This window comes from Phoca vitulina, unplaced genomic scaffold (assembly GCF_004348235.1).
Source record: "Phoca vitulina isolate PV1807 unplaced genomic scaffold, GSC_HSeal_1.0 scaffold16, whole genome shotgun sequence".
Classification (NCBI taxonomy): Eukaryota; Metazoa; Chordata; class Mammalia; order Carnivora; family Phocidae; genus Phoca; species Phoca vitulina.
The window spans coordinates 33929082-33951748 of NW_022589719.1; the positions used below are offsets into that span (position 1 = coordinate 33929082).

The 22667-nt window shown below is 45.9% G+C and overlaps 1 protein-coding gene across 12 annotated transcripts in view; it reads left to right on the forward strand.

Moving 5' to 3' along the window:
- The window catches only part of PPP6R3 (protein phosphatase 6 regulatory subunit 3), a 137043-nt gene that overhangs the window by 112182 nt on the left and 2194 nt on the right, over window positions 1–22667 (forward strand). For 3 of the 12 annotated variants that reach the window (XM_032414520.1, XM_032414526.1, XM_032414531.1), the window contains 9 exons: window positions 931–1028; window positions 2626–2680; window positions 3820–3950; window positions 9587–9708; window positions 12063–12216; window positions 13644–13750; window positions 15427–15577; window positions 19561–19578; window positions 19847–19966. In XM_032414520.1, coding sequence (XP_032270411.1) covers window positions 931–1028; window positions 2626–2680; window positions 3820–3950; window positions 9587–9708; window positions 12063–12216; window positions 13644–13750; window positions 15427–15577; window positions 19561–19578; window positions 19847–19966 — 956 coding nt within the window. The other 9 variants (XM_032414524.1, XM_032414528.1, XM_032414521.1 and 6 more) reach the window with 6 other exon arrangements.

Consider the following 22667-nt stretch of genomic DNA (forward strand, 5'->3'; position numbering starts at 1 on the left):
ACGCATATTGTTATTTATTTGCCTCCGTATTTATTGTTTGGGGTAGAATGAGGAGTGGCACTTGCTTATCTTCATTGTCCTTCACTCCTGACTGATAATGTACAGCACATTCGTGGATCTCTCTTGCTCCACTGGGCCTGCTTGTTTTAAATCAGAAGATCAACATTTTTGTGAAGTCCATTTTAACATTCCCCCATTTCTCACCTAAGAAAACCCAAATGAGCCTGGTGCTCTCTAGAAATGGCGTAGGAGACAGAACAGGTTCCTCTATGGATCTTACAGTTGTAGGCTTCTCAGAGTGATGTCGGATCAGTGTTAACACTTTGTCCTCTCTCTCTAAGGTAGGTAGGGTAGAAATTACTTTCATACTCTTCCCAGCCTCTGAGACAGAAGTCTTTTTTTAAGAAAATGAAGTGTTTCTGAACTTTGTGTTGTAGGATTATGATTGTGATTCTTAGTTGTTTGACCTCTGGTGCGATGTTACTGTAGTGGATTGGGGGTGGGACATACAGAGGGAGGTCGGGTGGTCACCACTTACTGGATCTTAGGTTAAGGTTGGTTGTGTCCAGAGGTGATTGGTACATCTTATAATTTCAGACTGTCATGTGTCACTTGATCACCTCTTTGAACAAGACTTAACCCAGACCTCTCTCTAAAGATAATTCTCAATAGAGGACAGAGTGGTCACTTAACATTGCTTACAATTACATGTGCATTAGAATGACTTGTGGGCCAAATTCCAAACATTTCCCTTTTTGGGTAAATTGTGTCTGAAATTATTTGATTTTTTTTTTTCTTAGAAAAACACACCAACTTTTTAAGCCCTAAGGCTGTAATAAATAAGATGGTTTCTGGAACACAAATGGGCAAATAGTATGTAGAATGTCATTAGAATCATTATATCACTGTCACTGGTCCTGGGGTTGCCAGGCCTTTTCTGATTATCAGATGCAACAAATGACGTCCAATTTTATTGACCAGTTTGGCTTCAACGATGAGAAGTTTGCAGATCAAGATGACATTGGCAAGTGAGTATATTTTCATGTTTCCCTCTCTCATGCACTCCTGCTTCTCGTGAGACACATTGTGATTCTCCTGGGCTCTGGGCGCTCTTCCATATTCGTGTGTTGAGAGGAGCCTGTCCTCCCAGGTGTCCCTATAGCTCTGGCCTGTCGAGCACTGAAGCAGCCAGAGGACAGGAAGGGATGAGAGCATCACTCCCGCACAGAGGGACTGCCGCTGGGCGTGGCCTCTCACAGAAGCTTGTTCATATTAGACTGAGCTTCTCCCGGGAACTGGAATCGCTGCTCTGCCCCTTTCCATTGTCGTGCTGGATAGCGTGATGCAGAGTAGCGAGTCCCTGCTGTAGTTGGCGGTTCCCTCCCATCAGCAGCTGGGATCCTGTTGTGGCAGGAGCAGCTCCCCATGTGGCTTCTCTGGTTGACCCACCGTAAGGGAGGGTTGGGTGTTGGGAAGGCAGTCAGGCCACTCGTTCTGCAGGCGGGGGAAGAGGAGCGGCGAGATGGGGATGGTTGGTACTATACCAAATTAATGAATGAAAAACGTGTGGGTGGTCCACAGCAATGAAAACAAATGGCCTAGCATCTGGCCTCAGGAAAGGAGAGGTATTTATGCATAAAGTATTTACGAGGGGGTATTCTAGCTCATTGAGGACAGACTTGAATATCAGATGGCTTCTCTCACGGGGCAGCGCCTGATGGTGCTCGTCAGCACCCGGTGCGTGTGTGGCTCCTTGCTCGCAGTTGCGCGCCAGCCGGCGGTGCTGTCTCCTGTCACCAGGGGCAGTTTCTAGCACGTGAGAAGCCCCGATTGTACTGTGCGACTTGCTGTGTGAGCACGGTGGATGGAGGCTGCACTGTAAGCAGAGTAAGGGTTAAAGGCTGTTGGCTGCCCTAAGAACCAGCTCGTTTAGATCCAAAAAGAACAAGGACTGTCCACGTGGTGGTCATGTCTGTGCACCAGAGGCGCTCACACCAGAGCCTGCGGGCTCCCCTATCTCCACGCTCAGTAGATGTTACTAGTTAGGAATCCGTCTCTTTAAAATTTATATTGGGTGCTTGGAATAATGATTGATTAGAACAGATCTTGTAAGAATTATACTTAAACTCACAAAGTTAACGTTCATGGGCTAGGAGTTTTTACCCCTCCTTTCTTCCTGATTATGCCATATTATAGGATTTGGGGGAAGTCTATTCTGGTGTATAAATACGGCCATCCCTGGAGAAAGTTCAGTATCTGACAGCTCTTGGGTACTTTTTCATGTTTTTGACTTATTTCTTCTTTGCAAATAGCCTATTTCTTAGCCAAGTAAGTATGGCCCAGGGAACCATGGTTGTTACCGTGGATGTTGAAAATCTTTTATAGGAAGGCTTCAAGGGTGTGTTTATTCTGTCTTAAAGGCCTCCCTGCCTGCCTTTCCACCCTGTATGAGTTCCTTAATACCAAGGAAAGAAGCATCATTTAATGCAAGCAGGTTTTTGTTTTTGTTTTGCTTGTGGAGATTTTAAATGATAGTGTGAATATTTTAAATTTGAAATGTTTTGTGAATAGTTTCTGTTAGTCTATAGGTAATTAACTATTCCTATACTTATATTTTGTTTACAGTGTTTCTTTTGATCGGGTATCAGACATCAACTTTACTCTGAATACAAATGAAAGTGTAAGTATTAATGCTTCGTCTCATGAGCAACAAGGTATATGAGGGGTGGACCAGGGGGAGCTGGGATCTGTCAGAGTACGCATACAGATGCCGCATGCGCCGGGACCCTCTCCGCTCCAGGAAGCTTCATCTTAGGCTGGTATTACTTCACCAACTCACATGACCTTCATGCTCCCTGTGGGTGTGAGTTTGCAACCATGGTTTAAGATATGGCAGGGCTGAGAAAACCCGGGTCACTTGTGATTGCAGTGTAGACATGTAGCTTCAAATACTGCAGTTTGGGTCCAGCCAGCCGCCTTTTACTTCAGCTGTATGTCACCAGGAGAGAAACTTGGGCTAGATCAGGGCCAGCTTGTCATCCCCAGGCAGGGCTCAGACACCAGGTCAGCCCCATTAGCAGGTGATGTGGGATTAGTGTTATTTGAGTGGGCACAGTCTTGATTTTTATGTTAATTAACATGAGAGACCACTGGTTTATTTGCTGATGTGATAAGGTGGAAACTCCTGATTGGACTGTTGACACTCATCACTGCTGAGCCGGACTGGTAAAAGCAGAAGGGATGTAGGTTGCTTTCCTATTAGGGCAGATGTGGGACTGTATCTCAGGTGGTGGGGCAGGGAAGCTCTCGGAAGTAACCCAGTGCTTTACCAGATGAGAGTGAGTCCGTGATGACAGTGTAGACTCCTCTATGGGCCTTTTGAATCCAATCTTTTGGGGGAGCTTCTTTGAAGTTTTGAATCCATTCTTTTTGGGGGAACTCTGTTACATAAAAGCTGACATTAGATGCTTTTACATCTTATTTTGGTGTATATTAAGCACTGTCTTTAAAAGGAAATGAAGGGGGCATCTGGGTGGCTCAGTCAGTTAAGCATCCGACTTGATTTCAGCTCAGGTCATGATCTTAGGGTTGTGATATCAAGCCCTGCATTGGGCTCCACGCTCTGGCGAGTCTGCTTGAGAGTCTCTCCCTCTCCCTCTGCCCTTCCCCCCACTTGTGTGTGTGCACTCGCTCTCTAAAATAAATCTTCAAAAAAAAAAAAAGGAAATGAAAAACACAATTTATATCGGTAACTTTTGGAGAAAATAACTTGATTTTTAAGTTTGTTTTGTTCTTTTTCTCTCACTTGTTTTTATTTAGGGAAATATTGCCTTGTTTGAAGCATGTTGTAAGGAGAGAATACAGCAGTTTGATGATGGTGGCTCTGATGAGGAAGACATCTGGGAGGAAAAGCACATTGCCTTTACACCAGAATCCCAAAGACGATCCAGGTGAAAGAGTGTGTTACAGTAGCAGTAATACCCAGTGCATAAAGTACATGATGGTTAGGAGACATATACTCTATCTTGTGCAGATGTATATATGTGACCTAGAGACCAGTGCTTCTGCCATGATCAGAAATACCCTTGTTTTGGGGCACCTGGGTAGCTCAGTCAGTTGAGCGCTCAGGGCTCGATCCCACGGTTGTGAGTTTGAGTCCCACATTGGGCTCTGCACTGGATGTGGAGCCCACGTAAAGAGAGAGGAAGAAATGCCCTTGTTAGCTGATGTGAGGTGGTACCAGTACTCCTGTCTGCAGTGTGACAGGATGTGGATGAGTGAAGGTGATGAACTTGAAAATGCTGGAAGTGTTTAGATAGTTCATGAAGTGGCATGACACAGCCTCTTCTGGATGGGAGGTGTTGCTGAGCAATGTAGTATAAAGTGCTCTGAGTAGATGTTCCCTTACCAGGAACAAATGGCAGCAGCTGAGTTAATGTATTGTTTCCTATGAAAGACTAAAAGTTTCCCCAAGAAAGAGAAAAGTTTTTTTTTTTTTTTAAAGATTATATTTATTTATTTGACAGAGAGAGACACAGAGAGAGGGAACACAAGCAGGGGGAGAGGGAGAGGGAGAAGCAGGCTTCCTGCCGAGCAGGGAGCCCGATGTGGGGCTCGATCCCAGGACTCTGGGATCATGACCTGAGCCAAAGGCAGACGCTTAACGACTGAGCCACCCAGACGCCCTGAGAAAAGTTGTTTCTAAAAGTTAATCTAACTTGGGGAGACAGAGTCCTCTCTCCTTTGGGATCAGTCCAGTTGGTTTTTTTATTTTTTTTCCTCTCTAATTTGTTGAAGGTACTCTAGCCCAAGAACCTATATACATTTTTGCTTCAGTACACAGGGAGTTCTTGTTATCTGAGTATCCATTACTAGAACCTTCGTAGTTGAGAGAATAGCAGCTGAACCTTCATTTTTATTTTATTTATTTTTAATAAGTAATGTTTCCACATGGCCTACAATCCAGAGAAAACAGGATATACAGTGGTAGTCACACTCCCTCCCGGCCCCTGTCCCCTGGCCACTTATTCCTCTTGGTGAACAGAGCATGCCAGCATCACCTGCCTGTTTTCTGCGTGCCCAGCGGTTATGTCATGTCTCTTAGGAAGGCTTCTTGCTTTAGGTTACAGAAGACCCAACTGTGGCTCAAACCAGGGAAGGTGTACTTGTCTCTTCAACAGCTGTTGAAGGTCATTAAACCTAGCTTTTTTTATGCCCACTTTTCCATCTTCTGCACATTGTAATCACAAGGTAGCTGCAGCTCCAGGAGCAGGAAGCAAGAGACAAATACCTTCATGACGATTTTTTTTTATTTAATTTAATTTTTTTTTTTTTTAAGATAAAGCCCCAGTCAGACTTGTTTGTCACCATTTGCTATGAAATTTTGGTCCTCATGTTGAGTGAATTCACTAAATGGCCATTGCCTACTGCCATCTATGCTCTGGGGCAGACTGTCCTCACACGTTGTTACAGCATTGCAGCACTGTTTGTAGAGAGTGTAGGGGAAGTATGGTGGTGAAGACAGTATCTGAAGGACGTGCAGTTGATCCCCAGAAGGAACACAGGATGATGAGAAAAGGCAACTTTTTATTATTTTTTAACAGCTCTGTTGAGGGATAATTGACATATAATAAATTATATAAGTTATACAGTGTGGTAAGTTTGGACATATGAATATATCCATAAATACATCATGAAACCATCATCTCAATCAAGATCATGAACTTACCCATCACTCCTGTCCTTTTATATTGCCTTCTCCCATCTGCTTTTTGTTCCTTTAGAATGATTAGTGTTTTCTAAAGTATTATATAAATCAAATTACACATTACTTACTTAATGTTGCTTCTTCCACTTAACATTATTTTTGAGTCATTCATGTTGGGTGATGTATCAATAGTTCATTCTTTTTTATGGTTGAGTAGTGTTCCGTCGAATGGGTGTACTACTCACCGAGTGGGTGAATTTGTTTATTCATTTGCCTGCTGATGGACATTTGGGTTTCTAGTTTTGGGGTATGATTCACTTGAGAATAGACTCTGGTAAGTTATGGATGTATATCGTGGGTCCTAAGGCAACCACTCAGCAACAAAACAAGAAATTATAGTTAATAAGTCAACAAAGGAAATCAGATCATAAAAACTATCTAAAAGGGCAAAAAAATAAAAGGCAGCTGGGACACACAGAAAACAGCTAGCAGTACGATAGCATTAAAACTAGGCAGCCCCATCAGGAATCATTGAATACTATTAAATAAGTGATCCCAAAACCCCAGTTAAAGTGAAGAGATGGTCAGATTGGATAAAAAATCAGGTCTCACATATGCTGCCTATGAGAAATAATTGAAATATAAAGACACAAACAGGTTAAAAGAAAAGGTAGAACATCTACCTATTTAATAATAAAGCAGATTTCAGAGGAAAGGGGTAAAGGAAGGGTCATAACAGGGTCAGGTCTTTAGGAAGACATAACACTTTGAAATGCCTATGTACTTAATAACAGAGCTTCAAAATACACGGAGCAAAAGCTGAGAAAACTGCAAAAGAAGTAGACAAATCCACAGTTCTGGTCCTGTGCTCCAACACTCCTCCTCCGGTGATGGATAATGGGCAGAAATCAGCCAAGACCCAGAACACATAATACTGTCAGCTTTCGTGACACTGCTGGACATTTGCAAAGCTCCCCACCCAGCAGCAGCAGGACAGGCACTGTTTCCAAGGGTCACGAGATATTCATGCCAAGAGAGATCATATTCGGGCCATAAAGCCAATCTCAGTAAATTCCAAAGGTTTCAAGTCCTACAAAGTATGTTCTCTGACACCAGTGAAATTAAATTAGAACTCAGTAACAGACCTCTAGAAAACCTCCAAATATGTGGAAACTAAGTAACAAGTAAGTTACAGAAGAAATCAAAGGGGGTATTCAAAGGATCATTTTTTTACTGTTTATATTAAGAAAGCAGAAACCTCTCAAACCAGTGACCTTTGCTTCCACCTCAAGAAACCAGAATGAAGGGCAAACAGAACAACAGTGGAGGAAATGGTTGCAGTCAAAAGCTGTTCTTTGAGAAGATTGAGGAAGTTGATTCTGCCTCTGGGCAGAATGGTCAGGAGAAAAAGGAATGGCTCGTACCAGGAATGAGCCAGGCGACATCACTACTGGTACTAAAAGAATAAAAAGGGAATATTGTAAACAACTCTGTGCTAATAAACCTAACAACTTAGACAATCTTTGAAAGACACAGGCTACCAAAACTCAAAACAAAAAGAAAAAAACCCCAAATAGTCCTTTATCTACCAAAGAAGTTGAATTTTTAGTTTAAAACTTCCCACATACACACAAAAACTCCAGGCCCAGATGGTTTCTCTGGTGAATTCTACCAGACATTTCAGGAATTAGACCAGCTTTATAAAAGCTTCTAGAAAATGGAAAAGGAGGAAATAGTGCCCATGTCATTCTGTGAGGCCACATCAGTGTGACCTGATAACCAAAGCTGACATGACAAGAAAAATGACTCGGTTATTCTCATAATGTGGATGCAGAAACTCTCATAATGTGGTTTTAGTAAATAAATGCAACAATAATACATCATGACCAAGGAGGGTTTATTTCAGAAATATGAGTTGGTTTAACATTTGAAAATCAATCAATAAGCATGTGGCTGAATCCAACATCTATACCTGATAAGAATTCTTAGCAAACTGGAGACAGAAGAGAATTTCTTTAACGTGATTAAAGCTTCTACAATAAATCTACAGCTGGCAGCATGGTAAAAACGGAATGATTTCCCCCAAAGATCGGGAATAAGACAGCTGGCAGCATGGTAAAAATGGAATGATTTCCCCCAAAGATCGGGAACAAGACAAAAGATGTTTGCTCTTACCACAGCTTTTCAGGATTGTTGCTGGGGCTTCTCACCAGTACAATAAGTCAAGAAAAAGAAAAGCCATCTAGATTGGAAAGGAAAGGGTAAAAATTATCTTTCTTCACAGACAACAGTTCTTGTCCATGTAGAAAATTTGTTGTTGAAATCTACGAAAAGATTATTAGAACAATTAAGTAGGTTTGGCATGATTGCACGGTGCTAGGTCTATATAATTGTAGTTCTATACAATTCCAACAAACAGAATTGAAGTTACTAAATAATCCTATTCATAGTAGCATCAAAATATTAAATACGTAAGGATGAATCTGGCAAGATGTGTTAAGACTTGGACACTGAAAATTACAAGGCAGCTGAGAGAAATAAGAATTGATAAATGTTAACTCAATATTGTTAACATGCCCATTCTCCCCAGATCTAGAATCAGTGTAATCTCAAGTAAAATGATAATAGGTTTTTTAGTAACTGTCGACAAGCTAGTACTTAAATTCAAATGAAAATGCAAAGGAGCTAGAAGAGCCAAAACAGCTTTCGTAAAGAATGGAATTAGAAGACTCCTGACAGTACCTGATTTCAAAATATAGTAATTGAGATCTAGTATGATCGGTAAGACAGAATAGTTCTGGGGACTGAAAAGAGTATAAATTAAGTAGGCTTAGAGGCAGCTGACTTCTGATGCAGGTGCAAAAGCAGTTCCGTGGAGAAAGGATAGTCTTTTGAACAGATAGTTCTGGAACAGGTGAACATCTGTATGCAAAATGCTCAGTCCATACCTTTTACCATATATACACATGGATTCCAAATTCCATATATACATGGATTCCAAACGGATCTTTTTTTTTTTTTTTTTTTTAAGATTTTATTTATTTGCGAGAGAGAGAATGAGACAGCATGAGAGGGAGGAGGGTCAGAGGGAGAAGCAGACTCCCTGCTGAGCAGGGAGCCCGATGTGGGACTCGATCCCGGGACTCCAGGATCATGACCTGAGCCGAAGGCAGTCGCTTAACCAACTGAGCCACCCAGGCGCCCCTCCAAACGGATCTTAAACCTAAATGTGAAGTGTCAGACTATAAAACTTAAAGTAGAAAATCCTTGTGACCTTGGGTTAGGGAAAGATTTCTGAAATAGGATGCCAAAAACACTATGCATGAAAGGAAATTTTCATAAGCTCAACCTTGTCAAAGTTAAGCACTTCTACTCGGCTAGTGACACTAGTAAGAAGGAAGGGACGGTGCACAGACTTGGGGAGGACATTTGCAGTCACGCGCCTGACACAAGGCTTCTCTGGAGGGTGCAGAAAGGACTCTCAGGGCTCTGTAAGAATTGCAGACAGTAACCTGTTTCTTAAACTGTAGTACAGATGTGAGGAGACCCTTCAGAAGAGATGTGTGGGTGGGAGACGGGCGCATGAGAAGCAGCTCAGCATCTTGGCCGTGAGGGAAGTGCAAGTGAACGCCACAATGAGCTACCTCGAGGCCCTGTCAGAAGGCGGTTTGTAGACGCGCCCCAGACGTTCGCGCAGAGCCAGGGGCCGGTGGGAACAGCTGAGAGCAGTTAGGCGGCACACTCACGAAGGCAGGAATGAATCAGTTGACGTGCATATGATTTTTTCTTACTGGATGACCTTCAGAATGTTCTGGATTTAGCTGGTGACTGACAGGCAGCATTAACTATTTCGGTCTCCTCCCACCCCCCACCCCCCAGCTCGGGGAGTACAGACAGTGAAGAAAGTACAGACTCTGAGGAAGAAGACGGAGCGAAACAAGACTTGTTTGAACCCAGTAGTTCCAGCACAGAGGATAAAATGGAGGTAGACTTGAATGAACGTAAGTCATCTTCTCTTCACCTGTATTAGTCACTGTGTGTTGGAAATGTGTTTTAAAACGAGGCATTCTGGGGGCGCCTGGGTGGCTCAGTTGTTAAGCGTCTGCCTTCGGCTCAGGTCATGGTCCCAGAGTCCTGGGATCGAGCCCCGCATCGGGCTCCCTGCTCCGCGGGAAGCCTGCTTCTCCCTCTCCCACTCCCCCTGCTTGTGTTCCCTCTCTCGCTGTGTCTCTGTCAAATAATAAATAAAATCTTAAAAAAAACAAAACAAAAACGAGGCACTCTGATCTGCAGGATGGGAGTTAGGTTGAAACACAGTCTTCTGAGTCCCCTTGGAGGTGTGTCAGGATGGGGCCTGAAGGAAGGAGCAAGTTGTCCCTGTGATGATGGGGTGTGTCTTAACAATGTGGACACCCCGCCATATGGGTCTGGCTAGAGGTGCAGCACACTGTGGTGGGATGGGCTTGGGGGGTGGTCCTAGGCTCTGGCTGCAGAGCCTGGGTGCCTGGCAGCAGGGGAGAGACCAGAGATTATGGAAGACAAGGAAAGGCTATGTTTGTGGAATTGGGAATGCACTAAACCAGAGGAAACCACTTCAAGCTGAAACTATTTGAAATGGGTTCTTCAGAGTTGATTGAGGAAGCCTATAACCCTAGAACGTGTCTGGCCTCAGTGCTTATTTGTGTCCTGCTACTTGCTAAGAAGACTTGCATTCGCTGGCCTTTAAAAAATACCTGTTAACCTCTAAAAATTCAAATACATTTTTCTGTGGGTTGATATTGGGGCTTTCTTCTGGGCCGACAGTGCGTCCTGGTCCCCAGGAAGGCCTTCATATACTCACTCCTGGAGGCTGAAAGCCAGCTCGGGGTGCTGGGTGGGCCTTACCACCCCAGAGCTGGCCGGGACCTTAGCAGTAACCCAGCACAGCCCCACGGGACAGAGCCGGAAAGTGAGAGCCCTGGAGGAAAAGAGGTTTGGCCTCTCTCCTCTCATTGCTTCCCCAGCTCACCATCTTCAGGAGGAAGAAATGGGCTTTTCTCTCTGTAATTCAGTTCTAGTCTACATGGCTTTGTCAAGTTCGGGCTGCGTACCAGGTGTGGTACACAGACTCTGTATCCAGGGGTCTAGAGTCTCTTGAGGAAACAGAGATTGTGGTAGATTCTGGGGCGCTCTTCTGGGAAGATCATTTCTGTGTAGCTTAGCGTGGTGTGCAGTGAGAGCACATGAACAGAGACCTGCGTTCATCTGAAGGGACACATCTCTGAGGAGGTGACGTTTAAACAGACCTGCAGGTTAGATCCAACCTCGGCCGGCAGCCAGCACCGTGAGGCTGTTTCAGAGGATAGACGTGAGCAGCCAGATGAAGGGAGAAATAGAGACATGGGCGGGCAGGGTCCCAAGCATAGGATCTTATCTTCTGTTCCCATGGAGCTTGGGATGTACCTGCTGTTCACCAGCCCAGAAGCTCTCAACCCCTGAAGTTTGAGTTTTTTATGGAATCTTCATTAAGTAGACATGTTTGATTAAATCATTGGCCATTTGTGATTTCCTTTACTTTCTGCCCCTCTTCCCTCCTAGGAGGGTGGGCAGTGGGGTTGGGCTGAAAGTTCCAGCCCTCTAACCACTGGCTGGTTCCCCTGGCAACCAGCCCCATCCTGAGCCCCATCCTGAGGCCACCAGTCATTCTTTAGCATACAAAAAGACACTACTTCAGGGATTCCAGGGCTTTGGGCGTGGTAGTGAGTGGACCCCAAATATGTATTTCTTATGTCACCAGAAGCCTTCCTGTTTGTGCTAACTACACTGGACTGCAGGGAGGCCATTAAAATTATGAACTGGGGCCATGTCTGGATTGGGAAGCATTTAAAGTTTCCAATTTATTGCAGTTGAATATCCAACATTCTGCTTTTTTTTTTTTTTTTCCTAAACTATTTTGGAATAACTTTGGATTTACAGAAAAGTTGCAGAGATTGTACAGGGAGCGGCTGTGCGCCCTTCCTTCACCCCTCTTCCTCCCCGTGTTAATAGACTCTTGGTACATTTGTCAGAAGTAAGAAATTAGCATATTCTTTTATATGTAGCTTTGCATCCTGGTGTGATATTTCTATTGGAGAAAAAAAATCTTAGAAATGGGAATTAAGGGATTAAAGGAAACCTACAGTTTTTATAAGAGGATAGATGTTATCACATTGTCCTCCAAGTTATTGTGCTGTTTCTGCTCCTACCAGTGGCATGATAGAGTGCCCTGTCCCCACCACTCTGGCCTTTATCATTGTGAATCTGTTTCTGAAAAATACCTTGAAGTCCACTGAACTTTTGAAGTATTCTCAAAAGGAGATGTCTCTCCTCTTTTTAGCACCCAACTGGTCAGCCAACTTTGATGTCCCCATGGAGACAACCCATGGTGCTCCCTTGGATTCTGTGGGGTCTGATGTCTGGAGCACAGAGGAGCCAATGCCGACCAAGGAGACAGGCTGGGCCTCTTTCTCAGAGTTCACGTCTTCCCTGAGGTGAGTGCCCGTGTGCCAGCCCCCTCAGCCTTTCTGTAGGACTGGGGATGGCGTGTCACCTTGATTTACTCCCTTCCTGAAGGTGGTGCCCTGCACAAGATCACAAATCAGCATGGGGGGAGTAGTGACCCAGCTACGAATTACAAGGAAACCAGTCTCCGTCCTCCTTCCTTTTATCCAGGATGAGCTGGGAAAGGCAGTAGGCTGTGCACAAAGTAGCCCGGGACAGTGTGGCCCCAGGAGGTGACGTAGCAGGGTGCCGGCCCCTGGGGCTTCTCTAGCCCCACCGAGCTACCAGAAAACAAGGTTGAGGAGAATCGGAACAAGGTGGAACCAAGAACTCCTGACAGACACCTCTCTGTGGAGCATTACAGAAGATGCACAATGTATCGTGAATTTAACAGATAATAGGAACTTCTGTTTCCCTTGGAGCTAGGCTGGTGCTATAAATTAAGGGGCATGGCAGGGATGGCTGTCAGTCTTGTTATTTGTAGTATTCTTGATGACAGCAACCTGGCATTTCATAATTTTCGTGAATCATATTACCAGCATGTGAGTAGTAATCATGGATTTCATGTCTTACTAGGCTTAGTTTGATTTGCTAAACATTGTTTTCTTTATCTCCACCACCCCATTTGAAAGACTTTGTTGCTTTCCCTGCTCTGACAAGTAATGTTTTTAACTAATCACTGGTAATAGGCAGGCCAGGAGCACAGACTGTTAGGAGCTCGTGGTTACTGTCTTCAACAAACCAGAGAACTGGCTAAAACCCACGTGGCTTTACGGCAGCTCTAAGGATAGCAGGAAGCTATAGTTCAGGGGCAAAAGTGAGATTTGTGGGAAATGTCTCCAAAGTATTGTGAATTATTTCACGGACTCAGTTCTAGCCACTGGACAGTCGAGTTTCCACCTCTTGCTTTCTTCTGTCTTTTGTAACTAGGGCATACGAGCCCTTGGTTACTGGGACTGTTGTTGAAGCAGCTCACTTCCCTTTACCCCTTGTGCACAGCTCATGTTTTCTCGTTAAGTATCCTTGAGGCCCGCAGGCAGTTTGGCTTAGTGTAAGCAGGGATTTTCCTAAGATCGGCACCGCGGTGTGCTGTCAGCCCCTGCTGTCCCAGCCCTGGGCGCCTGGTGACGAGGGCGAGGATGAGAGGCTGGTGCATTTTGAACCTTTCTGCAAACCTCTACGAAACCTCCATGCTCCTGTGCTGCTCACTTAGCGGGCTGTTTGCCTACACACGCTCACCTGCGCCACAAGCAGCATTCTGCACCTAGGTCTGTCTGTGTCTCTGTCCGTGGGCTCTCTGACCGACTGCCCGTGTCACCCCAGTGGGGCCAGAGCTGCCTTTCAGAGGGTTTTTGTGAACCATGTAACTGAGGGCTATTTGCCATTGCTAACATCTGAATTTTCTCTTTTCTAAAAGTACAAAAGATTCTTTAAGGAGTAATTCTCCGGTGGAAATGGAAACCAGCACCGAGCCGATGGGCCCTCTGACTCCCAGTGTTGCCACACTGGCCGCACAGCCGGAAGGTAGGTGTGGGGAGCAGGGCACCAGCTGACAGCCTGCTGGCCGCTTGGCTGCGGTTGCTCAGGCTGGGGCTGTATGCTTAGTTTTCTAGATCTAAACACTTGTTTCTGTCCACATAACAGTTTATAAAGCCAGTCTTGACTCACCGGCTCAAGGGCTCAAAGGAGTTAGGGAGTTGAGATGGTGGGTCTGAGGTCCGCAGGACAACCGATGAAAAGAAATTATGTATTCATTCCAGAACCAGGCTTGGTGATTCTAGAAGGCATAAGGGATCTGTTATCAGTTGTTCAGTCCTGTCAGTGTACAGAAATGGAAACAGGCCCAGAAAAGAAGAATGTCTTAGTCTACAGTGCCCAGTGTGAATAAAATCAGAATTAGGTGTGTGTGTTTTCAAGCCTGTCTGGTACCCAATTCTTTTGTCACTTGGAGTTTGCTTTACTGGAGCACACATGGGTGTCTCAGCATGTTTCAGGCTGTAAGGCTGTTTATTGTCTTCTCACCTTTATGAACAGTTGAGATGGTCAAGGGTATCCAGTGGGTTGTCATGTTCAAACTGCACACGTTGTTCCTTGCAGAGACCCTGAGCTCTTTTCAGCCTAATGAATGGGGCTTGGGAGGTGGGAGGAGAGGGAGGTTGGTGAAGGGGGGTGAGGAATCAGTATGTGGAGGGGAGAAAGAAGTAAGTCCTTAGAAAAAGAAAGGAGGACATGGGGGGGGGGCACAAGAACCAAGGGGTAGGAAAGGTAATAAAACCAGTAACTAATGTTGGTTTTATTTGTCATTCTTCTAAACATTTTATATAGATGACCCCATTTTATCTCTCAGTTCTTCAAGTGGGTTTAGTTAACTTCATTTTATAGATAAGAAAAATCTTGCCCCAGAGTGATACAGCTAGTAAGTGGTGAGGCTGGGGTTTGATTTCAGGGAGTGTGACTTGAGAGCCCAAGCTTATAACTAGTATAGCATATGGCTACCTATTACAGAACAAAGAAATAATCCACAAGGAACCATAAGAAAGTAACTTAAAGACCCAAGTGGGACCCAACTGAAAGGAAAAGGACGAATGAGAATAGTAGCCTGAATAAACTGTAACATCAGGGGACGCCTGGGTGGCTCAGTCGGTTAAGCGTCTGCCTTCGGCTCAGGTCATGATCCCAGGGTCCTGGGATCAAGTCCCGCATCAGGCTCCTTGCTCAACGGGGAGCCTGCTTCTCCCTCTGCCTGCCACTCTCTCTGCTTGTGCTCTCTCCCTCTCCCTTTCTCTCTCTGACAAATAAATAAATAAATAAAATCTTAAAAAAAAAAAAAAAACTATAACCTCAATACTTGTGGGGTGAAGCGGGCGGAGGCTAGAATATATCCAGCTGCCTCCTGTGCCCTTGGCTGTGGACTGGAACACCCCCGGAATGGTACGGCTGGCTGGGAGAAGTTGGGGGTGTGGGTAGACACTGAACTGGGAAGGCTGGAGGGGCCCGCTGGTCCTGTGCTGAAAAAAGCCTATGGAATGGCATTTTTAAGAAGGCTGCCCATCAAGAAATGGCCTAGGCAACAGCCAGCAAACCATCTTTCTTTTTCAAGCAGTAGATGGAACATCAGGTGGATGGGTCTCCACAGAAGGTTGGGGAGACTTCTTGTTGGTTTTGGTATGCGTGACCATCCACTGTGTGTTCTGTTTCAGCGCCAGCCAGTGTAGCCATGGAAGCCAGCTCTGACGGAGAGGAGGATGCAGAAAGTACAGACAAGGTAACTGAGACAGTGATGAATGGCGGCATGAAGGAAACTCTCAGCCTCACTGTAGATGCCAAGACAGAAACCGCAGTCTTCAAAAGGTAACCAGGGCCAGATCCTGCTGGCAGCTTCAGGTTGTTGGGGGGGTGGGGAGCACCTCAAGTGTTAACATCTTTGATTTGATTCAGATGTGGGTTCAGGCATTAGCCTGACATCATCTTAGCGCCTCTCTTCAGCCCCATGAGTCTGAATGAAGACAGAGAGAGTTTGGGGTCCCTGAGTGCCTTTTCCCTCTCTTTCTAGTACTCAGAAGACTGTAGATTAAGTCTAGTGGGTTCAAAATACAGGAGAATAAAAAATGGACACATCTGTAGCCAAGTAGAAACTGGCCCATCAAACCCAAAGGGTCAGTGCCCTGCACACAGTCTTCTCCAGACGTAATGCAGTCAGTAGAAATCAGCAGCAGAATGATAGCTTGAACCGTCCGTTTGGAAATTAACCTCACTTCTAAATTCATGGATCAAAAAAGGAATCCTACAGGAAACTAGGAGCACGACCCTGAAAGAACAGCAACAGCACTCCTGGCGGAGCTGGGGCTGCGGCGGGGTTGGCGCTCGAGGCTGCATCTCCGTACTCGGCAGAGCCCTGCGGAGCAGAAGGGGTGCGTCCCACCTCGCGGTGAGGTCCCTGCAAAACACAGCACAAAAGGGGAGCACGGGTTCCCCATGGGGGCGCATATGCACGAGACTCCAAAGTTAAAAGCTAGCAAACCGAGTCCAACAGGGTGTTCTTGAGTCAGGATGGAGGATGTGTCCGGTGCAGGTGAGGGTAGGGTGACCAGGTAAAGTGTTCTGGGGTGATTCCCAGACCTGTAAGGATAAAAACCATTGGGACCTTAGGTAGATGGAGAGGAATAGTTGATGAAAATTAAAGCCATTCACGATTTTTTGGCCGTCGAGAAAGTAGCTCCTTGAAACTGCTAAAGGTGTGTTCTGAAAATCTATAGCAGACTTGGTTCTTCACAGTGAAGCATGCGAAATACTCCCTCCAAGACACGACCCGGGCAGCGAGGCGGGCCTCAGTCACTCTGCTCTTCAGCACTGGGCTGGCAGTCTTAGCCAATGCTGCGTAAATTAAAAAAAGGTATAAAGATTTGAAAGACTAAAATGGTTCTTGCTTGTTTGTAGATTATTATTTTCTACACAAAAAAATTCCAAACAGATCCGTGAACAAGTACTCAAATTACCAGGGAAGTTTAGCCATTGCATCCTTTAAACCGATATGAGATGTGCTAGATGCGCCCCCTTTTAAATTAAAATGTTAAACCTTGTCTGTAAGATTGAAAGTCATAATAAAGACCTAAATAAGTAGAGAGATATGCCATGTTTGTTAATGAGAAGATATCTTTGGGATTTTTAACAAATTAACGTAGAAAATGAATGCGTTTCTAATCAAAATCCCATTGGAGCTTTTCGTGGAGATTAAGAGGCTGATGGTGATATTCGTAAAGCGGACCAAAGAGCCAGTAATAACCAGGGTCATTTTGAAGAAGGGAGGGAGGAAGGGAGGCATCACCAGGTGAGAGCTCCTAATGGGCATGCTGTGCAGGTAGACCCCACGCTTACAGGAACTTGGTGCATGCTAGAATGGTGTTAAAGTCGGTGAGGAAATAATGGACTGAGAAGTAGTGATTACCCATGTCACGGAAAAAATAAAATTAAATCTGCCTCAACATAAATACGAAAGGCAAAACTACAACTTTGAGAAGAAAACATGAGAGCATCTCTTTATAATTTGGGGGCTACAGGGTTTTTTAACCATAAAAAAGCCAAACCGTAAAGGAAAAGGTTGATGAATTTTCTTTATTTAATTTCTGGTATTCTAAACGATAAAATGAAAAGACCCGCCATTACCTGCAAAGGAAGATTCAGGAGCAGGATGTAGGGAAAAAACCTAATATCAAGAAGAAAAAGACAAGCTAATAATAAGATTTAAATGGACAAAGGACACACACAAGCCATTATCTGTGGTGGAAAACGGAGCAAACCAGCTCCAGAGCAGGCCAGCTTTACAAGTAAATAGGATGTGCTGGTTGCAGTAATGATTCGATGCTGTTTCATGCACATTCGTCTGCTCATTCCTACCTCAGTTGTTGCAGAACATAGAAAAAGTGCAAAACCTGCTGGATCTTTTTATGAGGCCATGAAATCTTAATGCCAAACCAGATAAGGATGATTACAGAAAACGATCAGCTCATATCACTTAAAAGCAAACTAAATGCAGAAATCCTATAGAAAATATTTGCTAACCGAGCGCAATAGCGTATCAAAAATAATTCGTAATGGTAAGTTGGGGTTTTCCCCGGACCATCAGGAAAAGTGTCATTTATGATATGTTAACAGAGGGGGAATTCATTTGAGATTTTTGAAGACGCTTTTGATAAAGTTTCATACCCATATATGATTAAAACTGAGCAAAACAGGGGCACCAGGGTGGCTCCGTCAGTTAAGCGTCCAGTTCTTGGTTTCGACTCAGGTCATTATCTCTCTCAAATAAAAATGAAATCTTAAACACACGCAAAGCTGAGCAAAACAGGAACAGAAATGAATTTCCTTAACTTGGCAGAAGTTAAATACCAAAATACTAAAGCAGAACACACTTACTGAGGAAGTTGCAGATGCTGTCCCTTTCAGGTGAGGAACAAATAAGGCTGTCCGTTGTCACTGGCACGGTATAGATGACAGTCCTGGGCAGTGTTCTGAGGAAAGAAAAACAGTATAGGTGAAGATCAGATAGGCAGTGATGATAACGATCACCTACCACCGCGTCAGTAGCAAACTTTTGCAACTAACAAGAGTTCAGCGAAGCTGCTGGGTAACAGATCCATTTTAAACATCAGTAGCTTTTCTCTGCATCAGTAATAAGCAACCAGGATGTATAATGAAAGGCAAAATACCCGTCATAAAGTACATCAAACTTTAAGGTAATTCCTAAATAATTAAACCCACATATCTAGAGAGAAAACCTGGAAGTGCCAATAAAAGCTCACACGGAGACCCAGTCGCGGGGGTGGTGCAGCGCTGTGCAGAGGGTCGTTGTGAGGAGCAGGGGGAGTTGGGAGGCTCACCCCGTAGGGCACTGTGCCATCAACACCAGAAACATGGGTCTTCCAGACTGTGCTGAGTTAGAGATAAATACAGTGAGGTGTGCAACTCAGAGCCCTTTCTATGCCTCCAAAATGCACATATGTAATGAGTATACACATTTTCTAAGAATGAAAGTAACATGTAGGAAGCACATCAGGAGAGTTGCTTTTGTGGGGAGGGAGTGGAGAATGGGGATAAAGAGGAGTAAGGAACCAGGTGACTTGGGTTGTCAACAAATCTTTAGACTTTAGTTCAATTTCCTCCTTATAAATTGCCTAGACCCATCTGAAAGCCACCCAAGAAATGATCCTAAAGTTAGATTTTTCGTAAGCAAATCCAGGACAGGACTCCGCTCTGAGAATGATGGCCCTTCCCAGAGGGACTCTCCAGCTGCCCTTTAGCTGATTCTAGTGCTGCCTTGATTGTGTCAGAATGGGAGGTCCAGACAGGATCGCTAACAGTCTACTTTTACAGCCCACAATCAACAATCAAAAGCGTTTGCTACTTGTCTTTCTCCGCCAGGAGCCATCAGAGGGGGAGATAACCCTTCCTATATTTTGCTTGCCCCCTTAGGATCCGCTCTCACCTGTTCTGGCCACCGTTCTTGGCTCTGTCTTCCTTCACAGTGTCTGTATTTCTCATGCACTGTCAGAGAGCTCCGTCCTGGTGCAGGCCCCTGGTACCCTGCCCCTGGGACAGGAGCAGCAAGCTGACGGGGGTCTCTCCTGCTGTGACTGTTGAATGCTGGGCTGGGCCCTGAGAGCAAAATGCCTTAACTGAAGACTCATTCCTTCAAACAGGTTCATTTGACACCTCCACCGAGTCTGCAGTTCTGCTTATGTGCAGTCGTGGACATAGTACCCCCCACATTCCTCATTTATAGGAGTATTCTGAAACTCTTGTACATTTCTTTTTCTGTTTTGCACACTTGGCTTCAGAGTGTTGAAATCCTATCGGTATGTACAGTAATGCGGGCCATTCCTTATCAGACACCAGCTGCATTACATTGTCCCTCCTTTGGTTCCCTCCCGTGTGTGATCCTTGCCTTTCGTGATTTCCCAGTCCCCATCTGTGGTCCCTGTGGCCCCTCCCCTGAGCATGCTTGGCCCCAGGGCTTTACTCCATGGCCGCCATGACTTCCAGGGTCATTTGCATGTGCCTTCATCCTCTGCCGGTGCCGCCACCTGGGATTTCTAACGCTGCCTATCCTCCTCTTTACTGCAGTGAGGAAGGAAAACTGTCTACCTCTCAAGATGCTGCTTGTAAAGATGTCGAGGAGAGCCCTGAGACAGCAGAGGCAAAGTCTGCGGGCCCCCGGCCCCCCAGCAGTAGCCCAGAGCAGAGGTAACTCCCCACTTCCTCAGATCTGCCCAGGCCCTACTCTGGCTGTGGCTCTTGTCTTCGCGGGAGCTGGGAGGGAAGTTGGCATCCGGGGTGGGATGGAGAGCTCGTTACAGGTGTCCTCGGGCATTCAGGGACTTCCTCGGCACAGGAGCATTTTCCCAGGCCACGTCTAGGCAGGGTGCCTGAGCCGAGAACTCAGAACAGTTTACCTCCTTACCCCAAAATCCAAAAACTGACTGGCTTTTGGAGATTCAGTAACCTCAGTGGCTCTTTAAGAAATTACTCAGAATGGAAGGGAAGGCTCTTCGATGCTGTGCCTCCCCCCTACACACTTTTTTTATTTTTGAGGAGGTGCTAAGTTGAGGCTGATGTTGAGCCCCTCTGGGGTTGGGGTCCCTAGGCTGTGGTAGCCAAGTTCCCACGGGCTCCACGAGGTCACCAGCCGCCAGCAACACCCGGCATCCCTTTTCCCATAATCGTGCATGTGTGACACACGGGGAGCCTTCCTGGAGACCCTTTTATAAATGTAGTTACGTATTCTTAACTGTTGGATGATTCCCTGTATGGTTTTGTGTGTGCAAAATATTTGTCTTGATTAAGTGTGAAAATCCCACTGCCAGAGCGGAGTGATTTGGAATGTGATGTTTTCTTTCTAGTCACCTATTGCTTAGACTGAGCCAGTGGTCTGAAGGGATAGGCCAAGCCAAAGCCTCAGCCGCCGAGGGCCGGCGCCCCGGCCCGTACGCACGGCCTCGCAGGTAGAGCAAGGGCGGCCTCCGATTGCTGCAGAGCACGCGCCAGAAGATGAGGATTTGCCCTTGGACCACAAGGAACTTTGCTCAGCACTTCCCAGAGTTAACTTTTTTGTTATATATATCTAAGTTTGTACATTCCTTCCATAAGGAATAAAGTAACCTTTAAAGCCATTTCAGAGAAGTTGTACTTTCCCCCTCACCAGGCCCCCACCCCCCGAATCTGTCACTTTAGAGGTGACATAACCAGTGGGAACCAGCAGGGGGCGCTCTCTGTTCACTGGTTGGCAAACCTCTTTAGTGGGGCAAACCCTGCTTTTGTTTCTCTCATGGGAATTATAGCCGGCATGAGGGGTTTGCTTCTATGATTAAAAAAAAAAAGCCTTCTTGGCGTATAAAACAACTTAATTATAAGAACTATTTGAGCATGTTGGCTCTAGGGAAGGCTTTGGGAGGAGGAGGCATGGTGACCCTCCAGCGTTGAGGGATCCGGCCCCAGGTATGCTTCGAAGTGTTCTGGGCAAGTCACCTTTTTTGCCTGGGGTTTTCAGTGGATGTTTTTTCAAAGGTATTTTATAGGATCTTATTCCTAGTCCGTTATGTCATCTCCCTGATTTCTGCCTACAAATTTCCTTTATATTGAGAACTGCTTGAAGGCAGGACAGTCCAGGTCTATTCCAGTCTGGAGTTGCTTCAGGACTCTCTTTGTTTCTCAGACGTAAATGATACAGGAGGCTCGGGGATCATTTCCTTGGCTCTCTGGAGGGCAGAATTCCTTGCTTTAGGGGAACCCACTTGCTCTTCTACCCGCCTAGAGACGTCTGATGTGAAGAGCCCTGCCTCTCAATCTGCCAGACTGAGGTGGTGGGGGGGAACACTGGGGAGGGCCAGTGGACAAAGAGGAGGGCATCCCTTGTGTCCACACGTTCATCCATCTGTCCTTCATCCAACACATGGAAGTGTGGCAGCCAGTGGTCTAGGCCGGGGTGGGGGAAGCAGTTGCATAAAAGACCCCCAGATGATAGAGGGACGTGTAGAAAGAGGTGCTGCTGAAGAATCGGGACAGCTGCACGGGAGATCAGGAGTCCCATTTAGATGGGGCGGTGGAGGAAGGCCGCTCAGAAGGGGACATTAAGCTGCTGTGATGGCAGGGAGAAGGTAAGTGGTCCAGCGCATCCCATCTGTGTCCTGAGGGCGAAGTACGGGAGGTAGAGAGAGCCATTGGGACTTGCCAGATGCCCTCTTCCCCACGTGGTCCCTGTCACAACCAGGTTATCATGAGCCCTGGGGTTGACAGATGCACACTACTGCCCTGAACCGCCTGCATGGCCACGGAATTTAACGTTTAACTGCTGTGGATCGAGCATGTGCGATACCTCTGCTGGCCAGTGTGCCAGGCACTCGGCACCCGTCACGTACTCACCCACCTTCCGTGGGGATTGTTGTCCCCCTTTCACGGGGAGGAGCTGATCTGGGAGAGGGGAGAAAGTGCACTTGAGACCCAGCAGCTTGTGAGCGGTGATAGTGGGATCTGTACCCGGTGTGTCTGCTGCCAGAACCCCGGTCCCCCTGCCTCTCAGACACTGAATGTCACCAGAGTGCTTGCTCGTGGAGCCAGCGTCCTGGCTCTCTGTCAGAGTTGGCGGGTGTCTGAAGCCTTGGGCTCGTGAGTTGCGGGCTGATCCAGAAGCACCCTGTGTGCTTCCCAGTGCCTCTCTAAGCACCCTTTCCCAAGCCGGCTTTGTAAATTCTGGAAACGCCGCCAAGACTCTTCTGTGTTTAAGCAGGAAGGTCAGATTTGTGTATCTGCCACCATACTGTTCATCTAGCATTCCCTCTTCTCTTCTCTTTCGAGAGGGAAGGGAGGGCACACGTGGGGGTGGAGGGAGAGGGAGAGAGAATCTTTTTTTTTTAAAGATTTTATTTATTTATTTGACAGAGAGAGACAC